The sequence below is a fragment of the Cydia pomonella genome, chromosome 1, assembly GCF_033807575.1.
Source record: "Cydia pomonella isolate Wapato2018A chromosome 1, ilCydPomo1, whole genome shotgun sequence".
NCBI classification, from domain to species: Eukaryota; Metazoa; Arthropoda; class Insecta; order Lepidoptera; family Tortricidae; genus Cydia; species Cydia pomonella.
In genome coordinates this window covers 4,199,255-4,224,868 of record NC_084703.1, presented here as the reverse complement: position 1 = coordinate 4,224,868, position 25,614 = coordinate 4,199,255, and the positions used below count along the sequence as shown (strand labels likewise).

At 37.0% G+C, this 25,614-nt stretch overlaps 2 protein-coding genes across 5 annotated transcripts; one reads left to right on the top strand and one right to left on the bottom strand.

Moving 5' to 3' along the window:
* Positions 1-17,405, top strand: LOC133517838 (uncharacterized). Its single transcript, XM_061851325.1, has 4 exons — positions 1-158; positions 3,304-3,362; positions 14,617-14,925; positions 15,728-17,405. Exons 1-3 carry the CDS (start codon positions 141-143, stop codon positions 14,894-14,896), a joined length of 357 nt encoding a protein of 118 aa, XP_061707309.1. The 5' UTR covers positions 1-140; the 3' UTR covers positions 14,897-14,925; positions 15,728-17,405.
* LOC133517598 (uncharacterized) lies at positions 17,395-25,614 on the bottom strand. Of its 4 annotated transcripts, XM_061851207.1 has the most exons (8): positions 25,441-25,614; positions 23,279-23,323; positions 21,207-21,316; positions 20,853-20,923; positions 20,274-20,363; positions 19,913-19,991; positions 19,319-19,452; positions 17,395-18,061 (listed from the first exon to the last, which is right to left on the bottom strand). In XM_061851207.1, coding segments are annotated over exons 1-8 (603 nt in total). In that variant the 5' UTR covers positions 25,443-25,614; the 3' UTR covers positions 17,395-17,989. The 4 variants fall into 4 exon arrangements, with proteins under 4 accessions (XP_061707191.1, XP_061707107.1, XP_061707033.1 ...); XM_061851123.1 differs by lacking the exon at positions 25,441-25,614 and having other exon boundaries at positions 23,279-23,524; XM_061851049.1 differs by lacking the exon at positions 17,395-18,061 and having other exon boundaries at positions 18,656-19,452.

Sequence of the window (25,614 nt, the reverse complement as noted above, 5' to 3'; positions counted from 1 at the left end):
AAACAGTACCATTCTCCCCGCTCGCAAAGAAGGGATGTATTACGTAAACTAATGTATATATGCTCTGTCCGTCTGTCTGTGAGGCATACCTACTTCTAAGTTTTCATTGAACACACACAATCATTCCAGCAACAGGCATAATGTACGCGAAACTCGCTGTAAGTGTTTATTACTTGTGTGGTTTATAAAGTGACGCGTGGAAAGTGATTCAAGGAAGTTTTTCTTAATGTTTGGTTTTTGTATTGTATCTCTGTGACAAGAGTTTTAAGATGATTTGATGGTTAATTAGGGATCTATTACTCGCAAAACAAGTGTTTAATAATAATTTAATAAGTGAAGTGTTTTGGTCAATAGTCAAGTTTATCATTGATTGAGTAAAAAATACGCAGTGTTAAATAACACTGAGTGGTAAAAGGCGGTATTTTATCACACTGAGATATTTTTTTAGTTATTCTAACTACTGAAATTCTTAAATAATTTTTTTTTACTTTTTACTTAGGTACACTTGTAACAAAAAGGCTTATAAAAGGCAATGCTATTCAAATATATATGTACTTACATGTTTATAGTCTATTGCGATTGTTTATTTTTATTTATAAATATGAATTATTTATGTTACACGAAAAACGAAAATCGATTTTTTTTACTGCCTAGAGTCAGGCTAAGCTAAGTTAGCAGTGATTTTGATAGCCTAGACGATGCAAATGTTATTTACACGTCAAACTTCTATGAAATTATATCATTTACTTAACACTTGCACCGTCTAGGCCATCAAAATCGCTTTCAAATTAGCTTGGTCTGACTTTATCGCTCTTGCATATTCGTGCGGTTATTCACGGTACCTTAGGCTAAGACTGTAAACATGGAAACAGCCGTGCGCTCATCATCAGATATATCGGAACGAACAAGATGCTCACAAATATCTGGGGGCTGATTTTTGAATTTCGAGCGCTCGAATTCGTCACTCGAAAATCTGTGGAAAAAGACGAATTGATATTTTAGAAATACGAGCAATAGAAATTGGGAATCTAGTGGTATTGACCACTCGTTTTCAATTATATTAGTAGAATTAAATGCCTAGTAGTGGAGATAAATTGAAGGGAATTACACGAAATCGAACACTCGAAATTCAAAAATGGCCGCGTTGGACACGACTTTGTCAAGTGTGTGTTGTTCGGTTTTTAAGACCTTTAACTATATTATATTGTAACAGTGATATGTGTCCTACGTGTAAATCTGACCGTACCGTAAACTGTGCCTACTTTGCTCCACACTGGGTAATTGTGCTCCAACAGTATTTATATATGAAAACTAGTTAATTTTTTTTAACATTACAAAGGAGGTAAGCGATCATGACGTGTATTTTTATTAAAAACACTTATGAAAAATAAGTCACAGCAAATATTGAACAATTAAACATCGATACGCTTATTTATATTCCTTTGCTTTCATATGTTTACAACCTAATTTTTAAAAAGCGTTTTTCAATAATGTTCAATAAAAAGACACATAAAGATTGCTTTTTTTCTAATGCAAAAAATTAAAAAAAAATTAAAATAATTTAATTTAATTTAATTTTAAAAATTAAAAAAAATAAAAAATTAATATTTAATTTTTTAATTATATAAATAATGAACTATAGCAGGGGTTCCCAAAGTGTGCGCCGCGGCGCCCTGGTGCGCCGTAGAAAGTAAAGAGGGGCGCCGTGAGTTCTATCATTATCCGAAACCACAAATATTCGCGGGTACCTATTCGAGCGCTCGCATCGGTAAATAATATAGCGTCGTGTCACTCTTTTTCGACCGTGATTTTAAATTTACAAGGGCGCCGTAGTAAAATACTAAACTTGTAACTGCGCCGCATGTTGAAAAAGATTGGGAACCCCTGAACTATAGTAATGATCTACTTTATATCAACATACCACAATATAATAATTTTAAAAATTATAATATATTTCTAATTTTGGAGAAAAGTAAGCAGCTGCGGTAGCTTGGTATCATCATGAACACTTGTAACAGACAGTTTTTAAACCTTATGGCCCAATTCAAACAATACTTATAAGACGTCATAGCGATACGATACCGATCTGTCAGTGTTACAAGTGACATATCTTTAACCAACAACATCACTTTTGACATTGACAGATCGATATCGAATCGCTGTGATATCTTTGTTCGATATGGGCCGATAAGGTTCACCGGTTCACCTACTCACCGCCGTTCAATGGAAGTTACGTTCTTATTTTAAAACGACATGTTTACATTCAAATTTGACATGAACATTTAAGTCATATATTAGGTAATGAGTAACCCTGCCTATGAAGCCGATGGTCCCGGGTTAGAATCCCGGTAAGGGCATTTATTTGTGTGATGAACTGATGAACACAGATAGAGTCATGGATGTTTTCTATGTATATAAGTATGGGTTTATATCCTCGCCTAGTACCCATACTTAGTACAAGCTTTGCTTAGTTTTGGGCTAGATCGATCGGTATGATTGCCTCTAGATATTTATTATTTACTTATCCAAGATACCACTCAAATTAAATAACTGAAATACTTTTGATTCGCCGTATATCCTTTGTCGCAACAAGCTAACTGCATGCCATTTGCAATGACAAAGTGAGAATGCCATCATTAATATCATATTTATATGAAAATATGACATATAAACGAAATAAATATCATATACAAAGGAAAGATTATCAGGGCTGGAATCGAACCGGCCTCCTCCGGTTACGCGACAGTTACCTGAACCTCTTGGCCACGCTCGGCATTTTTTTCACTTATAATTTTAACCTTTTGAACGCTTTATGTCATAAACACAAACATCACTCAAACGCCAAGCTCCCGGGCGCAAGCGAGCTAATGTGAACCTTACTCGAAAGTGTGAAGGTTACTTTGACAGCGTCCGCCATAACACCTATAGGTGTCCTTGGCGCTGTGGGCACGACTTAGTAACGACGACTTTAGGTGTTCTTGGCGTTCAAAAGGTTGTAGTAGTGTGACTACTCGTAAAAAACACAAATTAACTTATTCGTCGCCATTGATTTGATATAAAGTCAGTACATTTCGTGCCCCACACGCCACGACTTGATATCAAGTCGTGGTTTTGGTCAGGTTTGTATGTACACTTGCAAATTTTGACGTGGCGTTGATGACACTTTATTACTTCATTGACGTGGCGGTGAAAAGGTTAAAATACTTTCATGAGAAAGTAATTTGATTTGTTCTTAGAAAATATGACATTAATGACACCCCTTCACTTTCTCCTTACGACTCTAAAGACTTTGGTTTGTTACAGCTCGTATCCCTTGTGATTGCCGCCGTCGTGTCGTCCCCCGTGCCCGGTGGCCATCACCAGTAAGTACCTAATTGACATATATACTTTGGCAAGCAAGTTCAGACAAAGTGGGTTTACCGGAATATATACAATTAGCGACCCGCTCCGGCTACACATGGGTTACACAAAACCTTAACAAGTTATACACCTAAACCTTTCTCAAAAGCCACTCTATTGATATGTGAAAATCGCATGAACATTCGTTCAGTCGTTTTTGAGTTTATCGCCAACAAACATACATACAAACAGACAGACGCGGCGACGAAGCACTCATGGAATCACTGCGGTTTTGAAAATCGGTTAATGTCGTTGCGTGCGTATGCAGTAGGAACCCTTTATGTATTGCGTAAGGATTTAAGGAACCCTTTTTAATTTCGCCATGTCCGTCTCTCCGTCCGCGGCTTCGCTCCGTGATCGTTAGTGCTGGAAGGCTAAAATGTGGCATGGATATGTAAGTTTTCGTCAGGTTTCAATACAATTTCATTAGTTTTAATACAAGTTTAGTACAATAAAAGCACAATTTCAGCGTGTGTCCTAAAATATTTTCTCAACGGAAAATGACATTTTATGTCCCGAATTGGGAATTTGTATTTTTTTTATTTTTTTTTTATTTATTTAGGGTTTTTAAACAAATGCCATCCTCATAGTGGCTCTCTAATAAAACTACAACAGTGTAACCTCAACTACTTCTAATTTTGTATTTATTCCACCCAGAATCTCTTAAAAAGCCAAGTTTTACTTAAACATAAACAATACACAAAAAAAAATCGGCCTATAGACACTAAGTAGGCATTCAGTGCATGCAACCACATATAATGATCGCTCATTATATCGTAAACGCGGTTGCAAAAGTCACAGACACTAACCACATAGTTGCATTAAGTGGCAAGTTATTTATATCGTTATTTAAAACGACAAATATGTGGCTGAATAGCTGACTTAGGTGTTGGCAGGATTTGTAGAGCTGTACCCCTAGTGTAAATTTAGTCAATAGCGAAACGTGACGTACGCGTTTGCGTTAAGTCTCATTTTGTATGGGTTTTTGAACAGCGCGCCAAGCGGAACGTTTTGGAAACTCAAAATCCTATACAAAATGAGACTTAACGCAAACGCGTTCGTCACGTTATGATGTCGATCAAATTTACACTAGGGGTACTGATCGCTTTTGACAAGCTTTTATTTAACTTGCAATGTAATATTTCTTATCACAGTCTCGTGATAGATAACTGGCAATGATTATTTGAATTCAGTACCCCTAGTGTAAATAAATTCGATTTCGAAACGTGACGTACGCGTTTGCATTTAGTCTCATTTTGTATTGGATTTAGAAAGAGCGCGCCAAGCGGGACGTTTTGGAAACTCAAAATCCTATACAAACTGACACTTAACGCAAACGCGTTCGTCACGTTATGATGTCGATTAAATTTACACTAGGGGTACAGAACTATCGCCCTGCTGACGAAATAAAGATCTGCAGGCGTTTCGATTCTAAAAGTTGCAAGCATCTGTGTTAGTTGACATTATTGTATTTCGTTTATGAAGAAAAAAATATATAAATATTATAAGAATCTACCTGGAGCGTTTACATTCCCCACCCCAACTAGACCGTATCTCTTTTACAGTATCTATGTTTCCGATGAAGCTGAAAGTTTGCACACATATGTAAGTCGGTTTACAATGCAATATTATGGTACCATCGAGCTGATCTGATGATGGAGACAGGAGGTGGTCATAGGAACTCTGTGAGAAAACAACGCAAGATAATTGTGTTTCGTTTTTTTAGAATTGCCTAGATGAGTATTATTTGCATATGGAAAGAAAAGTACCGTCAGCCATAAAAGCTTGTATTACTTATGACGTAAGCGTTTCGAAAAACGGTTTCTTGTGCAGAAACGGAACTTGCTAGAACAAGAAACGAAAAAAAAAGATCCCAACGACAATGATATGTTTATGACGTTTATTTATTTTTGGGTTTTACAATGGGGAATCAAGTTGTTCGATCGAACATGTAGGTATAATGTCGAAAACTGGATCGCCCCCGTACCTTCTCGGACATTACGTAAAACAGTCAATGCCAACGATTACCGCTATAATCATGTGTTACAAAATTATTTGTATATTAATAACACATTTCGTATTTATAAATAACCGTGTTGAATTTAAATTAGTGCAATCCATAGCGAAAGTAGCTGGAGATTTAATATCTAAACTATGTCTTAGTATAAAATGATGTCATTTACTATCTGATTCGAACTTTAAGATACGTTAAACATTTGCTAAAGATACGATATGGATAAGATATGTCAGTGTCAAAAGTGACGTTACTTCAAACAAATCGTTAAGATAATCCATATCGTATATTTAGGTTTTTTTTTTGACGAATCGGTCAGTTGTCAATCGCGCGTGAATTTCGCTTGTACTTTTTCGTGCATGTACTGACACGAGCGAGTTGCATGACGAATAATAACAAAAATACATAGATTAATTTATTTCTCATTGATAATTACATGATTTTTAACAATGTGTCAATGTTTCTAAATAACGTGAACTCACAAAAAGATCGTCAGAGTGTATAAGATAATAATAATCCAACAGAATTAAGAAGGAAAAAATAAAATCAAACAAACAAGACCAAAAATTCAAAGTAAAAGTCAAATACAGTAAAATAAAATGTCAAAGAATAATAATATATTTTTTATACTACGTCGGTGGCAAACAAGCATACGGCCCGCCTAATAGTAAGCAGTATCCGTAGCCTATGTACGCCTGCAACTCCAGAGGAGTAACATGCGCGTTGCCGACCCTAACCCCCTCCCGCCCGTCGTTGAGCTCTGGCAACCTTACTCACCGGCAGGAACACAACACTATGAGTAGGGTCTAGTGTTATAATAATACTAAATACAATGTCAAAAAATTACCTACCTATGTAAAAAGTATAAACAATGTAAAAAATAGATACTTGATATCAAAATGTATGTTAAAATTGGATATATTATCAAGATATATCCTCAATACAGATATTATTATCAAGATATTATGTGCGTGCCCACGTTACCCGACTAAAAAGCTCTCTATTATATGACGCTTGTATAAAATACTATTCTTATAGATTTCGTAGGAATTTCGTAGGAAACGCTGGTGGCCTAACGGTAAGACCGTGCGACTTGCAATGCGGAGGTCGCGGGTTCAAACCCCAGCTCGTACCAATGACTTTTCGGAACTTATGTACGAAATATCATTTGATATTTACCAGTCGCTTTTCGGTGAAGGAAAACATCGTAAGGAAACCGGACTAATCCCAACAAGGTCTAGTTTACCCTCTGGGTTGGAAGGTCAGATGGCAGTCGCTTTCGTAGTGCCTACGCGAAATCTGGGATTAGTTGTCAAGCGGACCCCAGGCTCCCATGAGCCGTGGCAAAATGTCGGGACAACGCGAGGAAGAAGGAGATAGATTTCGTACGAATGCATTAATTAAAACATACCGAAAAGGGAGACAATAGTTTAATTACCAAGTACCTACCAACTAATAAATAATAAATAAATAAATATTATAGGACATTATTACACAAATTGACTAAGTCCCACAGTAAGCTCAATAAGGCTTGTGTTGAGAGTACTTAGACAACGATATATATAATATATAAATAGTTATAAATACTTAAATACATAGAAAACACCCATGACTCAGGAACAAATATCCATGCCCATCACACGAATAAATGCCCTTACCAGGATTTGAACCCGGGACCATCGGCTTCGTAGGCAGGGTCACTACCCACTAGGCCAAACTGGTCGTCTAACTAATAAAACTAGAGATGCTCTACAGATTATTTTTCTTTGTTTTTTCATTTACGTAAGTTTTAAAACAACTTAATTAATTCAAGATGGTTCACATAAACAATGCCTTTCATTTTATTAAATATTACGTAGGACAAAAGAGCGCGTACAAACGCATTTTGTTTCGCATACTACCTACATGTCTTCAACGTTTCAGTCGATGATTATTCTCGACACGATTATTTCTGTCACAATGAATTATTTTCATATCCATAGTGATCTTGGAGGATTTAAAAACTGGGGGCCTACCTTGAAAATCGAAGTTCGTCAATTGCGGGAATTTTTCTCTGTCACTCTAATTACGTCTTAGTGAGAGTAAAAGAGAAAGATCCCCACAATTGGCGAATTTCGGTTTTCACAGTAGGTCCCCTGGAGACGCGTTGTCTGTAATTTTGTGTACAAAACAGTCTGCTGATATTTGTACGTAATGTTTTTTTTTTCTATAATATGTAATTATTGTGACAGAAACACAAACAAATACCTGCAAATCTACTGAAATGCGCGTATTTACGAGACAACGGTAGGCAAATTCGTGAAATGTTACTTTTTTTGTAAGAAAAAAAAAAGATTTTTCTTAAGATATCTTAAAATATAAAAAATAAGTGCACCTACAGTCGCCTTCAGATATATTGGTGCGGCCAAGGTGCTTAAAATTATCAGAGCAAACACAGTAGAGGCGTGGTGAGGGGGCCTTGCTAACATGACAGACGATGATAGAAAAGCCAACCGAAACTTAAATAATGGTATGGAATTAATCACGTGACTTTTCGTATTATCTATCATCCGACACATTTTTTTCACTTGTCGTTTGTCGATGTACGATTGTCATATTGTGACCCCTATTTTGTGACCCCATATGTGTGCTTGTTTGTTACTGACGTTGTATCACAAGTGAAGTTAGAATCTAATATTTTCAAAGTTGTTCTTAATTGTCCTCACAGCTCACTAGCTTCTAACCCCCCAAATCCCAGAATCTTTTGCAATTTTGAATTTGGAACTCTTTTATTTAATCATAGTCCAAAATATGATTTTAATTTCCGGACGTAGGAGGCCAAATTTGACGATTTGTATCGAGTAGATTCTCTGTAATCTAATATGTACCACAAAGGGTTGTTATTAAATATCGAACAATAAGGGAACCTTCAAAGGTAAGTTCATCATGAATATTACCTGCCTTCCGCCATTACCCTAGGGCGGCAATAATATTTCCCGGCCTGCACGTAAAGGAAACTGTAATACTCGTTTTATAAATAAGAGAGTCAAGTTTAATATATTTTCTGATACGATACGAGATACTCGTATAAGCTATTATTATATCGTTTAAGCTTTTGAACGCTTTATGTCATAAACACAAACATCACTCAAACGCCAAGCTCCCGGGCGGAAGCGAGCTAATGTGAACCTTACTCAAAAGTGTGAAGGTTACTTTGACAGCGTCCGCCATAACACCTATAGTTGTCCTTGGCGCTGTGGGCACGACTAGTGACGACGACTTTAGGTGTTCTTAGCGTACAAAAGGTTAAAATACGTGAAACATTTCCTAAAGATTCACTCTTCCAAATTAGAGTGACAGAGACAGTTGCGTTTCGTTCGCTACGCAGCGTGAATGATTGGCACGTTGGCTAGGCACCCTGTACCCCTAGTGTAAATAAATTCGATTTCCAAACGTGACGTACGCGTTTGCGTTTAGTCTCATTTTGTATTGGATTTCGAAAGAGCGCGCCAAGCGGCACGTTTTGGAACCTCAAAATCCTATACAAAATGAGACTTAACGCAAACGCGTTCGTCACGTTATGATGTCGATCAAAGTTACACTAGGGGTACTGGTCACGGCTATCTCATTTTTTCCGCAAACTTATACGAATCATAAGCATAACATGAGCATGACGCAATCAGAATCATTAAAATTAATTGCGTGTAGTATTTCACAAAATAACTGGACAGTTCAAAATGTATTCAAATAACATATGAATGAAATAAATAGGGACCGTGCGCGTTGGAGGGTCTGCCATCTTGTGGCCTGAATCGGAACCATAAACATGCACATTTACACTTCACCTATTTTCTTGTGCATAGTAGGTTCTGCCATCTTGTGGGCTACATCAGAACAATAAACATCAAAGTTACGCCTCGCGCCAAAAATCTGACGGCTCCTGTGCTGCCTCCTACAGTTCATGCACGCTTCCTATAAATATTTGGAAACAACTTACAACTTACACAGATAAAAAAAGATTAAAACAAAAAAACCTCAAAGTATATAATATAGTTACTAAATGTTCAAAGAAACATTATCAATTTGATTTAAAAAATTCTATTATTCACATACGAAAACACGAGATTTTCTATAAGTAGCTATCGCTTTTTTTGATTTTACAGACTACATTTCAGTCAAATCTCGGAAGCTAAATTTGACCCACTTCCCGATTTCTGATTGAGCAGATTTTTTACATATGTAAATCAGATAACAATGCAATATTATGATGACAAAGAGCTGATCTGATGATGGAGACAGGAGCTGGCCATGGGAACTCTGTGATAAAACAACGCAAACTATTTCGGGTTTTTAGAATTGTCTCGATGAGTATTAGTTGCCTGTGGTAAAAAAGTATAGTCAGCGATAAAAGCTTGTACCGAAAAACATATTTTATTATTTATATTTATTCATATTTTTGTAAATACTTTACGATTTCCGCATCCATATCAGATTTCCGCTTGAAGTCTGATATGCACTGTCCCACCATACCACCATTTGGGCGAGAACACTGCTCATGATCCAATGGGTTATATTCTTCCTCGCGTTGTCTCAGCATTTTGCCACGGCTCATGGGAGCCTGGGGTCCGCTGGCCTACCAATCCTGAGAATTGGTGTAAGTAGACAGTAGTTTTTACGCAACCGACGGCCATCTAACATCACCAGAGGGTAAACTAGGCCTTATTGGGATTAGTCCGATTTCCTCGCGATCTCCTTCACCGAAAAGCGACTGGTAACAATCAAATGATAGTTAGATATTTAAATAATAAATAAATAAATAAATATTATAGGACATTATTACACAAATTGACTAAGTCCCACAGTAAGCTCAATAAGGCTTGTGTTGAGGGTACTTAGACAACGATATATATAATATAAATATTTATAAATACTTAAATACATAGAAAACACCCATGACTCAGGAACAAATATCCATGCTCATCACACGAATAAATGTCCTTACCAGGATTTGAACCCGAGACCATCGGCTTCATAGGCAGGGTCACTACTCATTATGCTAGAGCGGTCGTCAGGAATATTTACGAGTACATACTCGTTAGTATGAACTCATTGGTATGAGCCAGGATATGAACTCGCGACCGGATTGCAAGTCGCACGCTCTTACCTCTAGGCCACCAGCGCTCAAATTTAATGGGTTACCAACTGTCATTTACTGTTGTTATGCGTTGGCAAGTTACATAAGCTGTTATACATATCAATCCGTCGCTAATGAGAGCAGGTTGAGTAATTGCTAATTAGTAATTACTTGTTTACTGTTCACGATATCTCTGCAATTTTAGACTTGTAAGAAAGACATAACGGATCTTTGCGAAATGGGGTTTTAACTTCAAGTATTGCCTCGCGTGTCGATAGATGTCTCTTTGACAGTTCATTCTCAATGGAGTAGCTGTCGGGTAAAATGTTTGTAGCATTGTTTGTAGACATTTTTGGGAAGATTAGCACGTTAATTCATTTAAAATGTTTTTTATCATTCGTATGATTTTATTATTTGACGACCACTCTAGCATAGTGAGTAGTGACCCTGCCTATGAAGCCGATGGTCTCGGGTTCAAATCCTGGTAAGGGCATTTATTCGTGTGATGGGCACGGATAGTTGTTCCTGAATTATATATTATATTATTTATGTTTTTCTATATTATATTATTTTATTAGTGGGAGTTATTCAACTTGTGTAATAAAATAATGTCCTATAATATTTATTTATTACATTATACATAATTGAAAATGGCCTACTGATTACAGTACCCCTAGTGTAAATTTGATCGATATCATAACGTGACGAACGCGTTTGCGTTAAGTCTCATTTTGTATAGGATTTTGAGTTTCCAAAACGTCCCGCTTGGCGCGCTCTTTCTAAATCCAATACAAAATGAGACTAAACGCAAACGCGTACGTCACGTTTCGAAATTGAATTTATTTACACTAGGGGTACTGATTAATGTAAGTCATTAAATATGGTAAAAACATATTTATTCCATTCTTTTTTTAATTTGGCCCAATCGAATGAGACTTAAAGGAACTGTCATTAGTGTTAGTAGCAACTCGAGTGTTTTGAGTCTAAATTTAAGAACTCGCCTTGTTTTTACGAGACTCAGAGCTTAGAAAACTTCTGAGTCTTTTAAGCCCGGAGTCGAGTCCTTTATTCAGTCTTTTTTAAGCGCAACTCAAAAGGACTCGAGTGTCTAGATAAAGACTCAGTCAACAATTTTATAGGTTTTACCTAAACAACAGCAAAGTAAATAGGCATTATTGTATGATTTATGTTATGTACATCCATGAATTATACATAAAGACAACGCATATTTGTAAAAAATACAAGTTCTCCGAAAAGGACTCAAGTCTCTACAAAAGACTCGAGTCTCTAATAAGTTGAGAAGAACTAGAGTTTCATCTTAATTATGAGAGTCTGAAAAACTGAGTCGAGTCTTAAAGCAGAGGACTCAAAGGACTCGAGTCTTAGCCACTAACTGTCATAGGAACCATAATTCGTCGCGAGAGGTATAGAAAAGCTGATGTTATATTGTAAAGTATAATCTACACTCTGATAAAAAGTATAGGTATTGAAATATATATGTTAATTATTGTAATTAGATGACAACCGTGTGACTTATAGATAAGTATGCCCCTTCGTTTTTTTTAGATTTTAAATTATAAATGTAAGGAGACTTTTAAAAAATGTGTGGATTTTTGCTTCTAACTTAATTATGATCATAAAAAAATCAACAAAAATCACCAAAATCAAAAAATGACAATAGTCAAAGAGGAAAATGTGGACTGCATTTGTATGGAGAACCGGTCGTCCTTTAGTCTTAACTACATTGAAATGCAATCAGAATCACATAAAACGAATGGTTTCACCTGATTACGGAGAAAGTACCGTCCATCGTTAACCGACCTTGAGTCTTAATGCAACGACATTTATGGCCAGTTGTTTAAAGCAAACAAACGACCCAGGTCTTATCACTATCTCTCTCACTCTTATCATGATCACGTGAGCGTGAGTGAGAAGTTTGACGCCCCCGGTTGTCGGTTCGTTTTGCGGATACTATAATAATTCGAAATCGACGCATAAAAGACTAAGCACCAAGTTCCTTGCAGAAGTTAAAACGACGTAAGTGTATACTAGTTGCATAGGTACGTAATACCTTTGTCTTGTAGTTTTGTAGGGCATTACTTTGGCTGTGCGTGTGCCCATTTCTGAGTCGTACTTAATGATTTTGAGACGTAATCAGTAATGAGTCTTTGCGATGATGTAAAATTTCTGGAATTTTCTTAATTAAGAGTTCTTAGAACTCTTGATTAGAAGAATCTGAAGTCTAGTAAGTAGGTACCTATATAGTCGTAAAACTATTTTTTTTTAATTTACGCACATCTATATGAAATCCGTACTCGAAATCTTCCCAACTTTTGTATAATTGCGCCTTTTGGTTCAGTTCTTTTAAATCTTAATTTTTTTTTCTTATTGCAACACTTTCTACTAAATATCTAGAAACCGTACTTCGTGGCAAAAATTGCCAAAAATTGCCAACAATAGTATTATGGCCAAATTCGCTGTTTTACGTCGCTATAGCATGCTTGAACGTTGCATAAACAATGAAGTTCTGTACACAATATTTTAGCTTGATAATTGTTCTATAATTTTGTCTACTGATATTTCAAAACACATACCGTATTACAAGTAAATAATTTTTCCGTGAATCCTTTTCTCGAGTTAAAACCGTAAAAACTCCCTTATTATGCAAAGTTTAGACATGAAACTTAAACCCATAGTGAATAATGATGTACACTTTAGGAAATGTATGACTATGTAACAAATTTTCGCGTTATTTAAGGCAGACTGTACAAGAAAACTAAGCCAAAAACGATTTTAATTAAAACAATTCGTGGCTCCCAAGGAATGGACTACATTTGACCATGCGATTTTGAACTATACCTCAAACACACTACGTTCAAATTAAAATGACGCATCTTGTTTCCAAATAAGTGGAAAGTGAATTTTAATAAGAGCACGTTTTCCTTGAGACCGGTTAAGTTTCGAAACAGCGTATGTGCGTATGGGTTTCGTAAGACGTTATTGCGTTTAAGATGTTACGTTAAGCGGAAGCTAAGAGTGGAGTATATGTTTCGTTACGACACGTTTTGATATACTTACTGTCGTACAAGTGGAGTGGACACATGCATTATACTTAATACGAATATGGTATAATCAGACATCGGGTTTTAGGGGGCAAAAAAATGAAGGAATATCTATACTGTTGACGATCGGTTTCGCCTAGTGGGTAGTGACCCTGCCTACGAAGCTGATGGTCCCGGGTTCAAATCCTGGTAAGGGCATTTATTCGTGTGATGAGCATGGATATTTGTTCCCGAGTTGTGGGTGTTTTCTATGTATTTAAGTATCTATAAATATTGATATATTATATATATCGTTGTCTAAGTACCCTCAACACAAGCCTTATTGAGCTTACTGTGGGACTTAGTCAATTTGTGTAATAATGTCCTATAATATTTATTTATTTATACTGAGCCATAGAGCTGCTAAGTTTGATGTTTCGTTAATTTCGACCTGTTTTAAAATAATTAGCGTCATATTGTCCATGAGTGTAGAAATAGAAACAGATTTCTAATTCTTGATTGTGTTTGAAGCAAATACAGTATAACAGTTAACGGTACCAATGGAACATTTCACCGACATCTGTAAAATTTCTACCGCTTTACGCTTTAAAAGTTGTATGTCCAATTCGTCCTTAATGTTTTCTATGTATTTAATGAAAGCTACTGCAATTGGCTACAATATTATTAACCAATTAAAACTATGGTTCTTTGCTCCAGTCATAGGATGTCGGCGTCATTAATTTTCAAACTAACAAATATTGAAAAATTCAACTTAAGCAGCTCTTTGGCTCTTGTTTATGGTAAAATGTTGCCAGCGATTAAAAAACTGATGGTAAATACTTGTTTTACAGCATTTGTCTATACCTTTCCATTACTGGTGCTTGTTCCATTATAGGGGTGTTTACTATATATACTTTTTAAAGCGGTGGAAATTTTACAGGTACCAGTGAAATATCAAAAATACTCCAAATTTCCACAGTGCCGTTATGACACGATTTTTCTTCTAAATAAAAAAAGACATTCCACTAATAATATATTTTTGTCCACAGCAAACACGTAACCATCCACGTCCCATACAAGGTCCATACGATCCACCACCACCACGTCTCCAAAGTCCACGTGCCGGTCGTCAAGGAGGTGCCCGTGATCAAGGAAGTCCCCGTCTACAAGGAGGTTCACGTGCCCGTGGTGAAGCACGTGCCTTACCCGGTGGAGAAGAAAGTGGTGGTGGAGAAAATTGTGCACGTACCCGTACATCACCATGAGGAGCACAAGTGGGAGGAGTCCAAGGGATGGGAGAGCGAGTCGCTGTCACATGGCTGGAACTGATTGAGTAGCCAGTGTATTAGTAGAAATAGGTGAGTTTCGTAGGCTACGTTGAGAACTCGTTTCTAATTTATAGTCTTTTCCACCACTCCAGCTGGTAAATGCCCTCTTCATTGTTCAAAAACTTATGAGAAAGTTGCTTTATCGAAGAAATTAATTTTGAGTTGCTTCCTTATGCTGGCTGGTAGATTTTAATTTTAAATGATAATTTAGAATGATAAATATTTAATAACATTCATGTTGAATTGATTCGATTTGATTTTGTTTGATACTTTACTGTTAGTATTTTCCTTGCGTTGGTGTGGTGAGATTTTTTTTGTTTAATTCGGTGGAAAAAATTGTATAACCCTCGTGCTTCGAACCCCTTGCAACGCTCACGATTCCACTTGTCGAACCACTTGCTACGCACGCGGTTCAATTTTGGAATGTTTCGCTTGCTCGGGTATCAATATTAGCTCGTGAGGTTAAACAACAACTTTGCCCCCTCTGTATGAGAACACAGCGAGGGACCCTTCAATTACTTGATATTTTACATGAACTTTTGCGTAACATACTTATATATCTAAGTAAGTAACACTTTATTGTACGAGAAAATAAATATCTGTCTTATACTGGTTTATGTTGCTAAAAATTGTTATATTTAGTAGAGTAGAAATTCTGTATGTAAAAATTATATTGCTTTCGAACTGTTTACTAGTAGCCAGATCGAGTAGTTTACATACCTGGAAAATTTACAGCACCAGAAAAAATCGAACGCCTGATGTATTCTACGAGCAATTTCAACGTAACTTACATTGTTGCCACGAGAAATAAAACTATTTTTATTGTTCGCAGGTATAAATAAAAATGCGAAGAGATTATATGAGAAACTGCAAACTTGGTGAAATAAGTATCAAGAAAAAGAAGATTCAGAGAACTGTGCAAGCAAATGTAAACCTTATTTGAAAGCGCGAAGGGAATTTAATTTCAGTACCATTTCGAACCTTGTCACAGTTGTAGTGTTTGTGTTATTGAGCTATGGTGCGGGTGACGTAGTCTCGGGTTCACGGGTGGTGGGGCGACAGTCACGTGAGAGCCGTTGGTGAGAGCGGACGTGTCAATCCCAGCTACTGGTGACGTAACGAGCCGTATACTTGTTCCCCATGTGGCGACGAGGATGGGACAATCGTAAGAGGTCCGTACCGACTTTCATGTTGTTTGCCAGTGTGACAAGGTACAAAAGGTACGGAAATTTAGTTCTTTGATTACTTATACAGCTTTCGCACAGCGTTTTTTGGCACTATGATCGCAACTCAAGTCTTAATACGCCTTTTAATTGGTGTGGAAAGGGTTAATTTGTTCAACTGCAACTTGCGTGCAAACTGTGCTATAGAAGTTGCAGTTTAAATGCAGTTCGTCTCTGCAATTTTTTCGGTAGTGCCGTACATTGAACAAACCCCCTAGTTGACTGATTCTGTGTTCCAAAACCTCCCTGGTAACGGGAATACACTTTTTTCTTAGTCACCCTGTATACCGCCATAGAACTGTCAAATTTGTAAATAAAATATTAAGAAACCTTTGTTAACGGCAACGGTTGAAATAGTGTGAGGCCGGAGTGGACGCTCGAGTTGGGCATGCAGCGTAGCGTGCGGCGTACATTTTAAACAAATGCAAACGTATAGGAGCGGCCTTAGTGCACGCTGCTCACATCACTCGTGAGCCCGACGCCACGCTGCACGCCCCGCCGAACGATCCGCTTCGAGCGTCCACTCAGGCTTTACACTTAGTTATGTTTTTTTTAAAGGACTCTATAGTGAAATGACGCTATGAAGACAAGCTAAGACCTGTCGTTTAACAGATAGCCTTAGTGTCATATATATAAGGGTCAATTCATAACTGTCAGGATTTCTTAGGTGCGTTTCACTATAAAACGAGGAATTTCGTACATTGACACGCCTGTTTCGATCTCTATCGGACACGCGTAATTATATTGCGCTCTCGCCCTTGTTGCCGGCAGTTAATGGCACTGTGCGAGCGGGACAGCAATATAATTATGTACATGCAAGAGAGATAGGAACAAGTGTGTCAACGTACGATATTCCTTGTTGTAAGCGTCCTTTCTTAAGTATTCTTTGTCTAAAGTTAGCAGTTAATGTATAACTTAGTGTACACACCAACTTAAAATTATTTACACATTTTTACCTCGAAATAGATGTAAATGTGTATAAATGTTTATGAACAGTGGCATACAAAACCGAAAAATGTTGTATGGAGGCTTATTCAGGTTTTTTCAAATATGGTATGGTTTTGAGATTAGTCTATGCGTATTTCTCAAAGTGCGAGCGGGATGCATTGAGAATATCAATCCAATATCATATTTATTAAATCTTATTGAGCCTCCTACTGATATAGAATTGATATTTTTTTTATTACGCCAAGTATGTATGTGTCAGTTACCATTACTACCTACAGTTATAATTTGTTATATTGTTTAGTTTTAAGAGCCAAAGAAATAAAAGGAGTTTTTATACAAGACATTTTTTTTATTTCACAAGAACTTACACAATATTTTAATTTTTTGACATACTTATTATAGACTAGCGACCCATCCCGGCTTTACTACTACATAATTTACAGACCTAAACCTTCCCCAATAATCAATCTATTCATAGGTAAAAAGTTATAAACCACATGAAAATCTGTTCAGTAGTTTTTGAGTTTATCGCGAACATACATACGAACAGACACACGGCGGGGGACTTTGTTTTATAAGGTGTAGCGATTTTCATATTTTCCCATTTGTAGATCAAGCTTCACAACGAAAGTAGATGGCCTCCCCGAAACCGCCTTTTCATACAAACGTAGTCCCCATTTTCCTCTCTGGATCCATTCTCGAAAATGTATCATTTAAATGGATGAATTTTCGTTTTGACAGAAAGTTCAAATTTTACTGAATGATTTTTGTGAATTAGATCTTCTACCTAAATTACTTCCAAATGATCGATATTTCCATCCATCCGTTATGTCCATATGACAGTAACACCTTGTTATTTAACTGTCAATAAGTTACCTTTTCCTTGAAAACGCCACAATACTTGACATACAATCGAAATAGTTTTAATTATCTGACGGTAAGGAGCTGTCGCTGTCTTTGTCCTTTTTTTCAACTTTTTGTTTCTTATGTTCACGCTGAAATATTCAACAATTTTTTTAAATAAATAAAATAAATTCATGAATATCATAGAACATTATCACGGACCGATTCGAATTTCATGATACGTTTGTTAGTTCTAGATAGGGTGTGAGGGCGAACAGCGAACACCCTGCCGACTGCGAGCGGTGCGGTGATAGAAAACGGCCGTTAGCATCATGTCAAACAATTCTTCAGAGCACAGCCCATTGTACAAGCGGTAGAACACTCACAGCAAAGCATCAAATAAATCATACTTTCTTCAAAATATTCTTCTATAGTGTTGATAAATTACCGCAAACTATTGTTAAAATTATCATGAATATGCCGTAGTTTAGAGTCAACAGCAAGCTCAATCGACCATTTCACCATCCCATACAGATGGAATTTTGTTCTCATTTTATAATTACGTGTTAGATTGTAAAGAAGCTTTTCTTAAACTTGCTATGAAATGATGACATGACTTACGTCAAATTAGGTCCGGAAATACTACATATCAGGTGCGATGAGTGAAGATGATATGTAAACGAATTTCATACTGCCTTACACACCTAGAACTGTGTTTGTTTGTTTTCTTTCATACTGTCTTTTGTTTTTTAACGTCAAATTGTGACACAACGTCTTGGCATCCAACCATCAACTAGCTTCAGTTAGCTTGGTACGGTGATTTGTTGTGCATATTCGTTGCTAAGCAACGGCGGTGGCGCATCGCGCTGGCGCGTGGACTTACGCGCGTAAGGTGATAGGCGCTGGTAGAGTGGCGAGCCGAGTAGGTCGCCACAAAACAAATTGACTACAATTTTTTGTTTTAATTGCAAGTTTGAGAAAAGCACTATACATATCTCGGCGAGAAACGGGGTTGCCAGCCGCGTATCTCTATCCTACGTTTCCCGGCCTCTATAGTAACGTACTATTGCATATAAAATGACACGAGGTGCGTGTAATAAAAAGTTTATATAGCTCGCTTATAAACCAAACGAAATAAAACAAAAACAAGTTTTGTTTTTTGTTGACATAAACAAATTACAGGAGGCAAAGTCTCTCCTTAGACTTATAGGTTCAATACCGCTTGTGAGTTTGGGATCCTCGACGATTCGTATAGCGCGCCTTTGGACTGAGACGAAGAATTCAAGCTGGCATGCAGGTGATCCAGCCCAAATGTGAGAGCAGTACGAGTACTCCATATGGGATCTGACTTTCTTCTCAAGTCGTTCTTGCCTCATGATGGTCTTCCGTGTACCGGATATTGGCCTTACCGTTAAAGTTAGAGGGTCCATGGTGTCGCAGTACAGCTCCCAGAAGAGAGTGAGCACCGGTTTGGGAGCCTGGCGCAGCCGTTCCAGGTTCGTGGTGAGACGAAAGAGCCCCCGATCGTCCACGCAGACCATACCTGGAATATGCCCGTAAAAATTTGCTTTAGGAGGATTCCTATTCGTCCCTGCCCCACATGACCGCCGCCATACATGAGGCGGGGACAGATGGGAATGATTTCTATGAAAACACGTATTCCTACACCCTTTCCTTCATATGAATACATTCAGTAGCATTCCAAGGGCTGTCCGGTATAAACATATTATATTAAATGAGGTATACCTTTTTTTGGCGTTTAAAGCCGCGATGATTATTTTACTAGACATATTTTTGGCCATTTATCCCAGAAATCAAACTCGTATACCGTTAACCGGGGTGAATAGGGCTGGCAGGGGTGAATAAGCACAAAACTTAAAATCTGAAAATTTCTTAATAACTACCCACGCTATGTCAGATTACTTGATCAAACATGTCATAGAGCTAAGAACGAAAAAGAGAAATAATATTATTTTCGTCGGACTTGAAAACTTATTTATTACCTGCTTTGTGCGCTATGACCAGTTTTTCATACAGTTCATATTTTAATTCCGACATGTTCGGAGTAACCGGGTAATTGCCCTGAAACAAATAACTGCTGCATTCTAAGTCGGATCGCGCGGACGGCTATTAAATTTGGTCAGGAACAAGTTGAAAATATACAGTCTTATTATCCATATATTAAGGTAGTGTGTACATATTTTGACAACCGGTTTGGCCTAGTGGGTAGCGACCCTGCCTACGAAGCTGATGGTCCCGGGTTCAAATCCTGGTAAGGGCATTTATTCGTGTGATGAGCATGGATATTTGTTCCTGAGTCATGGGTGTTTTCTATGTATTATTTATTTATTTATTTATAAGTACCTTTATATATTCCAAAATCTCGCTGAAGGATACTGCCTCCCGCCATTCTGTCAGCCTTTGGAGGCTTTCATATAATAGTTCAGGAGTCACCTGTAATTATAAGACGTGAACGTAAACTTCCTCTATATTAATTTTGCATGTAAATAGCTCCAACGTCTGCAAACGAGACCTGAGGGTCTACCGCGAACCACGTTCGACGGGTTGTCTCCCTGTCACACTTACGTACGCATTTACAAGTGCGACAGAGAGGCAACACGTCGAACGTGGTTCGCGGTAGGCCGTCAGAAAGTTTAGAAAGAATGACAATTTGAAATAGAGGTGGATTTTCAAAGAAAATTTGTAGCGACGTATATTTACTGCCATCTTTCGACACATGACTAAAACTTTTAGAACGCCAATTGACTTTGATCCTTATTCTAGTGTTCAATTTGCTAAATATCAAAGTGGCGCCATCTTACCGGGCACAACCTAAAGATTATGGCGTTATCGGTCGAAACGATGCAGCTATACCTTTGGCCTTTGATCTTGTAGATGAAGATGAAGTTGAGCGACTTATTTATTAAGAAAGCATTATTATACCTCTTTGTAGCGTTGCGGGTTCCTCTGTTGTGGGTAGTGGCATCTCTCGCATAAAGGTGACAAAGTGCCCACTACAAACATATTATAATTATACAAATTATATAGTTAACTAGGGTTACCTTGGGAAATTCAGAAAATGTTAACAAGTACCGTAAAATGTTACTTTGCCCAGTGGGTAATTGATCTTCAACTGTTTTTAGGGTTCCGTAGTCAACTAGGAACCTTTATTAGTTCACCATGTCTGTCTGTCTGTTCGAGGCTTTGCTCTATGGTCGTTAGTGCTAGAACGCTGCCATTTGGGGTGGATATATAAATCTTCGCTCAGTGCTAAGCGAGCTTTACATAGTTACATACCTCCCGTTTCTCCGAACCTCAGTTTATGTAGTAACCGTCGAGTGGGTACCCTTTTCTTCTTTTGCACTTTCCGTCTACAGGCAATACGTCTTCGTTTGTATTTAATAAATCTGTTATGTTATGTAATGTAAAAAAAAGGAATCTAAAGTTATTAATTTAAATGGGCCAATTTTCATTTTCTTGGCGTTTTTAGGGTTCCGCACTTCAAAAGGAAATAAGGAAACCTTTATATGCTCACTTTGTTATCCGTCCGTCCGTTATTCCGTCTGTCTGTCAAGACTCTTTATCTTTGGAACGTGTGGAGGTAACTAATTGAAATTAAAGCTATATACTAAGGTCTACAATTCCTTGAAGCTGCGAAAAAATCAATCTTTTAAGTTTACGTAAAAAAAAGATACGGCCGTTTATGCAAAAAACGTATATTTCGACACTCTGAAGGGAATCAAAATTTATAGGATACTAATTATAGGGTAGGATTAACCTAGGACTATGAAATTTGTAAGTCGTCTTACTCTACAAGTTAAGGGAAAAATCCCAAAACTATACATTGGTATAAAATTAAAATATGTACGGAACCCTCGGTATGCGAGTCACACTCGCACTTTTTTTAATGCTACGTCGGTGGCAAACAAGCATACGGCCCACCTGATGGTAAGCAGTCTCCGTAGGCTATGTACGCCTGCAACTCCAGGGGAGTTACATGCGCGTTGCCGACCCTAACAATACGCACCCTCGTTGAGCTCTGGCAACCTTACTCACTACAGTTGGGCTCTGCTCTAGATCTGGAATGACACCCGCTGTGCTGTGCCCTACCACACAAAGCGAGATGACATTCACAGTAGTGTTGTGTTCCTGCCGGTGAGTAAGGTTGCCAGAGCTCAACGAGGGGGGGATGCTAGGGTCGGCAACGCGCATGTAACTCCTCTGGAGTTGCAGGCGTACATAGGCTACGGAGACTGCTTACCATCAGGCGGGCCGTATGCTTGTTTGCCACCGACGTAGTATAAAAAAAATCCGACTAGAATGAGGAGCTCTTCAAACCAGGGATCGGAAACCGGTATATTTGTATGGGAACAAAAACGGCAGTTTTTCGTTCTTTGTTAATTTCCTGCCTGCGGTATTTCCGGACGGATACCTTCAAACCTTCAAGAAAAGAGCGTACTCCCATCTCAAAAGACGGCAACGCACTTAAAACCCCTCTGGTGTTGCAAGTGTCCATGGGCTGCGGTAATCGCTTACCATTATGTACACCTAGTATAGCCCCACGGATCCCACAGTCAAACTGTGCAAACAGTTTTGTGGGACGTTGTATTTAATATTAAGTCAGTATCCACTGTATTTTATTGAAAAAAAAAAAAAAACAAGTGATCCGTTTGCCTCCTGTATCATAATCATAAAAAAGAAACAGTCGTTGTCTAAAAACAAACTAAGTCCGACATTTGGAGTATAGAATAAACCGAAATATATGGTTATTTTATTTCGAAGTTTCTGCCAAAAATCAGTTCGGATGCCTGCTTCAAACCACCTAAATAGGGTTGTTTCCATCTACAAATCTCAGGGTCGAATTGTATCCCAATAAATGCTTTTGGATTATAAGAACATGTTAAACTACTTTTAGGGGACCTGTAATGACCATATTTTTGTAAATATTGAATTTAAAATATCTTTTAGCACACGTCACGTGACCAAACTCGAAACGTCATTGAAGATTCTGATGACGTCACAACTCTCGGATTGACACTGTTGACAGTTAGGCGATAAACAACAAATGACAAATGTCAGTTGACAGTTCGTATCTTCTACGTGTGTATGTAGTTATGTGTCAAACCGTAAACTGTGACGTCACACAATTTTCAAAGAGCGTTTTGGGCGCGAAAGCAGCTGTCAAAATATATTTTGTTAAATTAACATATTTAAAGCCGTTTTTAGTATAAAAGTTGAATTTTAGGGCAACTTTTAGTTAATATAGAACGTGATAGAAGCGTTTCAAAAAATTGGAAACAACCCTATTACATACAAATCTGACTTAAAAAATAAACCTAAAAATGAAATGAAAAAAAAATAAAAAAAACCTTTTCGTGTGACAGTGTTTGATTCGCCCGCAGTACAAGCAATACCTGAAACCATCAAATATGAATATACAGTTGGCTTTGGATTTATCGGAGCGGATATTCAGATACATTAAATATCGATACGGACTAAGTGACAAAAATATGTACACACTACCTTAATATACACCGTGTTTTTTTTATTTACGTTAGTTTCATGAGTGCACTCATTCCTGAGCTTAAATTAAGTAACTGTCTCAAAAACATCGGTATTCTAATTAATTCCGTAACGGAGATAAAGATAATCAATAATTCATTTTTATCTTATAAAGCCCTTACGAGCGTATACACTTGCCTCAGGGCCTGTTTACATATTGATTCGTGTTTAGTATGAGAGAATACTATCTCGGACGATTGATGTTCGAAATCACATTGATATGTCAGTTTTCAATTGCTTGTTTGAATTAAATGTAATGCCCGTGTAACAACGCTATATGCGACATTTAATTACTTTTTATGTAAATAAAAAAAATATTTTTTAAAATTATTTATACCATTTCGTTTCCTTAAACGTACTTACCCATACCCCGGAGTTAACTGAATTCAATAAAAACACAGTGTATACATATTTTTGGCACTTTGTCCGTATCGATATATAAAACCTTGACTGTACTGCTATGGTATACACGATATAGAACTGCAAATAAATGAAAATTGGACATGTTTTTGTGATTTTTTCTATGAAGCCAACTTTGAGAGGGAAGATATTTGCGATCCTAACGAAATAACGGTACTTTTTCTATGAAATTCCATTTCGGGAGAAAACGGTTTCCACTAATTAAATCTTAACAAATCGCTTTGATTTTAATGTCGATCGCTTTTGCACTGAAAATGTTGAAAAAAAAAGGAAAACCTATTGGGACCGTGCGAAGTGCATGGTGGCGGTAAGTAAAGCGATCCCAGCGCATAAGGTGGTAAAAATTAGAACCAACTGCGGATAGTGTCTTTAACATTTCGTATAAGTTATATGGCTCGAAATGAAACTTTAATTTACGATTTTTCCTGAAATATTCATTTAAAATGTATGGTGTAAAGGACCATTGTAATCTGTATGAAATGCTTAATATAAGTAACGTATTTAATTTGATAATTATTAATAATGTATCCGTGTAAATAGCTTTGCAAATGCCACATATTACGTGTTTTTTTTCTAGAAGTTAAGAATGGGTATAGGTAGTAAGTTATCCTTAAAAGATAGACATTTAACATCGCGGACTTTTTTGTAGACCTATGAATGAGAAACAACCCCACCATACATTGTGTTGTAATAGCTCAAACGGATTAGACAGCATTTTCGATGAAAGCTCCTAGCCAGCGTGATTTTTTCCGACTTCATTATATTTCAACCAATTTACACAAAACCTTAACAAGTTATATACCTAAGCCTTCCTCAAGAACCACTCTATTGATAGATGAAAGTCGTATGAAAATTCATTCAGCAGTTTTTAGTTTTGGAGTAGTTTTATAAGATGTAGTGAATTGACGTTTTCCACTAGACTTGCGGACACTAGGTTGCGTGACAGTCGTGCACATAGCGAATAAACCTAGTTTTTTATAAAAAAATCATGGAGACAACAAAATACTTAGAAGTGGAAAAACGTTTACTCTTTTCGTATGGACGATTATACATCCCTCTTTTGGTTACAGTGTGCCTTTGAAATTGAAAATATAGTCTAGTATTTATGTGATTTTATTATGGCATTTGGTCTTGATAAAAACGTGAAAACATTCAACATATAAATATATTTTTTTCCTAGCCTTCTCTTAATGCATTTTGCATTGCTTGTATCAATTTTCCCTGTATATTTAGATTTCAATGATTATTTTTATCAATTTTTATTATTAACAATGAATTAAGGTCAACGTAGGAAAGATCGTTTATCAGGCAAGACCGTCTACAAGTTTCGTCGCATAAACATACTCCACTAAACTTGCAGAATGGTAGAGCAGGAGCGAGGCGCGTTCTTTCTCACATTGTCCGAGTGAAGTACGTATACAAATACGAGAGGTCATTGCCCTCTGACGGTCTTACACACATTGACCTTACATGAAGTGAGTTTTCTATACCTCTTGTATTACGTTGTACTTAAATAAAATTAAATAATTTCATTTCTATTTATATTTACATTCATAGTTCACCTGGCCATTTTTCAGCAATTTTTTTTATTTCCTGATTTGGTTACTTATTTCTGGTCTAACTGGGAATGTAATTTCACTAAAATTTGTTTTATTTGTTATAATTAATTAGTTTTACAATGCTTTGGTTTGTGTTTTGGACATTTTCTGCCAAAAATGACTAG